Genomic DNA, 4,968 nt, shown 5'->3' on the forward strand with positions numbered 1-4,968 from the left:
AACTTGATAAAGCATCAAAATGATGAAATCAAACAAAATCGGCTACATTGGGATGTGTATGTGTATTTTTGTTTCTTCGAAGCATTCATTGTTACTTCTTCAAAATCAAATAATGAGACTTTGAACTATTTCGCTCATCCCAGCCACAGTGGATAATTATTTGTTTAAAAACTTGTAAAAATGGCTCGGTGATAAGAGATTTCAAAACAAAGAAGACCTGTTATTGGAACCATTCCACATCGCTGATAAAAGTGTATCGAGCTCAAAAAAAAATTTGATGTGTCATTTATATAAATCTTCTCTAATTTTTGGTCTTAGATTTATCATACAAAAATCTTCTGAGAATTTTCTCAAATAAAATAAAAAACGCTTTTTCGGTCGTGTTCACATATATTTCCTTCAAAATATGAAGTAAGCCCGTGGCAGCACGAAGTGTTACATTCGAGAAGGCTTTCAGTCGAATCAGTCGAATTTGAATTTAAGTTAAATTGGAATTTAGGGGTTATTTTTTTTTCAGAAAATCTCAAGCGTTAAAAATTATGGATAAACATCAATCGCGAGAACGAAGAAAATGAAAAACATATATGATTAGTAGAACACTAATAAAAGCTTTGTTGCCTAGAGCAGGTATCTAAAAAAGCGCTTTTCAGAAGTGTACAGCTAGTAATTTAATGTTCTCTCATAACTCTAAATATAACACCACAAATTGAAACTTTTTTTTTTTTGAGTAATTCTAGAACTACATTCTTTCAGGTATTAAACTAAACATGAATGAAAATGCTTTTAAAATTCGAGACATTAGATTCAATATATTCGGGTATCTATTTTCCATTCTTGAATCGCGAATAACCGCAATTTATTTTTATTATTTTATTTTATTGTTCCTTAAAATTAAAACTCTGAACCTGTATGAAATTTTTACTTCCCGCAAAAGTTGAATGTTGCTGTACCGCACAAAATTGGTGCTTTTCTCTGTTATATAATCATACTTTTTCCAATGTTTCCATCTGCGAAAACCACAAAAATATTTGCCGGTAATTCTGGTCTTAGTGAAAGATTTCAAAAGCATTTTTTGTGCGAAATCAGAATAAAACATATGCGAGTTATAAGAACTTGATCAAGGCGATAATTTTTAAGTGAACAAGAAGTCTTAAACCTAAATTAATCTAAAGTCTTTCTGTAGTGCATCAATGTCTCCCAGCAACTTTATGTTCTCATAAAACTCCCGATCAGCAAAAGGATTACCGGTGACACCCAGCTGCAGTAGGGAGGTAAAAAATATAGGAATGAAAAGATCGAATTGAACAATATCATTGTACGACAAGTCAAGCGACATCAAACCAAGATGCCGTTTATGCAACACTCCTGTTAAGCTGCACACTCCACTTCTGGAAGCATTAAAACTCTCCAAGTATGGTAGCTTATACAGCCGACTGACATCCAGCTTCTTAATGGTGTTCATTGATAAGTCTAACGACCGCAAACGAATCAGTTTGAATAATTTATCGATTCGTGATAAATTATTATCGCTGAGATCTAGGATTTCCAACCGATGAAAGGATGCATATTCGATGACGACGGTGTCGATGTTATTATTTTGCGCAAAAAGTTTCAATAAATTCCGTGGAATCTGAACGCCAAGCAAATTGTTTCCTTGGACATCCAACACTTCGATACTGTCGGCAAAAGCCGTTTTCAAAACATCAAAAGAACTCAAGTTATTGCCTGCGATGTTCAGGACTTTTATTCGTGAGTTCTTGATGAAGATATGTTCAGGTAATTGGGTTAAATGATTGTTTTCCAAATACAATTCTTCCAGGTCCTGGAGAGGGAGTAGTAATTTTTCTGGAACTGTAGTGAGGCTGTTGTCATTAGCTTCTAGAATTTTTATCTTTCCACTGTTTAGGAATATATTCTGTGGAAGATATGATATATTGTTCTCCGATAGCGACAAAAATTCTAGACCTGATTGATGAAGTAACATATCCGGCGGTAGTTCAGTTAGGAAATTTTTATCCAATTTTAGCTCAGCTAATGATAACAAAGGGTTGAATACTGTCGCTCTTAAGTGGTTAATTTTGTTTTTCGACAGATACAAAACTTTTAAATTGTTCAATCCGAAAAACGTTCGAGGCGATACCTCAGATATCTGGTTTCCATCCAAGTACAGTTCTTCCAACAGCCAGTTACTGCTAAATACATCGCTCTTGATGAATTTTATATCATTATTGAACAAGGATAAAACTTGCAGACTAACTAGTGAGTTAAATAGCGCTGTCGATACCGTGTGCAGGCGATTATTTCCAAGATATAGCCGCTTCAATAGACCCATGTTCTCGAATGTTTTATCTTCAACCGTTGCCAATTGGTTATTACCCAAATCCAGCATCTCAAGTTTTTGCAATCCACGGAATGCTGTTTTGTCGATTTTCCTTATACTGTTTCTTGAGAGCCATAGTTCTATCAATTGTTTACAGTTTTCAAATGAACTAGAATTTATTTGTTCAATCTTATTTCCCGAAAGATCTAAAATCTGTAACTTAGACAACTTTCTGAAAGTGTTACTGCGGAGATCAGTTATTAAATTATTCCTCAGAACAATTTCCTCCAGTTCAGTGTTGTCTTCGAATATACTCTCCGGTAGTTCATTGATTTGATTATCATACAAATGGACCACTTTCAACAAGTCGAGACCGCGAAAAACACCTGCAGTTATAATCCCAATACTATTGTTGTGCAAGCCAATCTTCTCCAAGCGCTTCATCGTACTGAACACCACATCGTTTAGTTTTGTTATCAAATTATTGTGCAGCGCTAAGAGCTCCAGGTTAATTAAATCTTTGAAATGATCGTCTTCTAGGGACTCAAAACCGTTATCGTAAAGATAGAGGCTCTTCAGTTTAAACAATCCTGTAAACTGTTGACTAGAAATATTTGATAATTTGTTACTTTCCAATCCCAGATATTGGAGATTGCTAAGTCTATTGAAAATATATGCCGGTAGGCTATCCAAAGAATTGTTCCCTAGCCGAAGCGTCAACAATTGCTCCTGGGAGAAGAAGAAATCATCTGGTAAACATTCAATTCCAATGTTATTCATTCCTAGAATGCGTAGTTGAGGAAGACGTCCTAGAAAGTAGGAATTGATTTCCTTGATTGGGTTGTAACTGAGATCAAGCTCTTCCAACAGACGCACATTCGTGAACGCGTCCATTGCAATTCTGCTAATATTATTATTCTCCAAAAATATGCTCCTAATATACGAGTTGCTCCAAAATGCGTTAATTTGTATCTTGCTCAGGTTGTTATGAGCCATTGTTAGATACGTTACGTTTCCAATGATGGTGGGATTTGTTAGTTTGTTTCCACTCAGATACACATTGACACTGGTGTTCTCTGCAAACTCCAGACAAAAGCTGGAGTCCAGAAAGTTGTTTGTAAGATCAATGCTTTTCAAATATCTCATATTGACAACTGCATCGCAGGGAATGGTTGCTATCACATTATCACTGAAACTTATCTCTTCCAACAACAAGTTCCTGCTGAAAAGGTCACTCGATATTGTCGTCAGTTTGTTTACTTGAGCATTGAAATATTTTAGTTTGCTTAATGGGGCAAATGATGCTGGAGAAAGATTGTTTAATTTGTTCTCTGCAATATTCAAATATTCGATGTTACTCAAGGAAGCAAACACGGACTCCTCTAGCCATTCCAATCCATTGCCGTTTAAAAGAAGCACCTTCAGCTGAGGGAGTGACACGAAAGTTGTTTTTGGCAGGTTTGAAATTTCGTTATCACTCAAATCTAACTCCTCCAACCCTTCCAGTCCTCTGAATGTTCGACTGCTGAAGTACTTAATCCGATTATCTCGCAGCGATAACACTTTCAATTTTTTACAGTGGAATAACATCCCGCTGGGCAAGTAATCAATTCTATTTTGGGATAAATCTAGTAGTTTCAAGCTCCACAAACCCATGAATGCTTTGGCGTGAATAGTTTCGAGTCCATTGTTCGAAACAATCAACTCCGTTAAGTTGTCCAAGTCCAAAAGTATGTTGGAGTGTAACACCTTCAATCTGTTATGACTCAAATCCAAATGATGCAATTCAGTCAGACCCCGCAATACCGGCTTGCCGCCATCCAGTAACGAGTTCACCGAGTTTTCACTTAAATTTAGAGTCCACAAAGCGGGAACTTGCTGAAAAGCATCTCCATCGATTGCTGCTAATCCACTATTGGTTAAACTTAACTCCTTCAGATCTGGAAAACAACTCAAAATTCCTCCGTGTAATGTGATTTGAGCGACTCCGCTTAGCGTTAACCAGGTAACTGTCGTTGACTCCCCAGATTGGAGTTCATCCAACTGATAACCATTCTGCTGCACACATTCCCTCGATAACGCTAACGGCTGAGTTTGAGTCAGCGTAGTACTTGATGAGTAAGCTCCAACCCAGATGATGAACAGTATAACGGATCTACAACGTGTATAAATATATTTACAAAAACACTCAAATAGTTCAAGCAGCGAAATATCCGAACCTGAAGCTCATTTCGATCAGCGGCACGAATCTCGATGGCTACGACAATGCACCTTCGACGGATTGTTATCAAGTGAATGCTGCCAGTGTCAGCTGCTGGAAACTAGTAAACATCGAAAAAATGATAAACACCGCCGGGTCACATGCTATGATAAGATATAGCAAATGAAGTCAACTGCGCTGAGGAAGTGAGTTTCGTCAAGATATTTTTATACACTTTTTTTTACTTCACACTAATCTACATCGTGTTCCTAAGAGTATTTTATTACGCTTTTTACTAGGGAGGGTCAAATCTAGTGTAATAAATCACTACTAACCCTACCTGTAAAGTTTGCGATCGTTCGAACTGTAAAAAATGCAAAAACTGTTTTATTTTATTTTTCTATTAATGCAAATTAACTGAGTATAACGATGTGTTGAATGTCTAGAT

General features: G+C 36.5%; 1 protein-coding gene across 1 annotated transcript; it reads right to left on the bottom strand.

Annotated features, from left to right (window-relative positions):
- Positions 1 to 422: 422 nt before the first annotated feature.
- On the bottom strand, positions 423 to 4,675 carry LOC129722157 (protein artichoke-like). Its single transcript, XM_055675420.1, has 2 exons — positions 4,540 to 4,675; positions 423 to 4,475 (listed from the first exon to the last, which is right to left on the bottom strand). Exons 1-2 carry the CDS (start codon positions 4,548 to 4,550, stop codon positions 1,157 to 1,159), a joined length of 3,330 nt encoding a protein of 1,109 aa, XP_055531395.1. The 5' UTR covers positions 4,551 to 4,675; the 3' UTR covers positions 423 to 1,156.
- Positions 4,676 to 4,968: the final 293 nt, after the last annotated feature.

The sequence above is a fragment of the Wyeomyia smithii genome, chromosome 2, assembly GCF_029784165.1.
Source record: "Wyeomyia smithii strain HCP4-BCI-WySm-NY-G18 chromosome 2, ASM2978416v1, whole genome shotgun sequence".
Lineage (NCBI taxonomy): Eukaryota > Metazoa > Arthropoda > Insecta > Diptera > Culicidae > Wyeomyia > Wyeomyia smithii.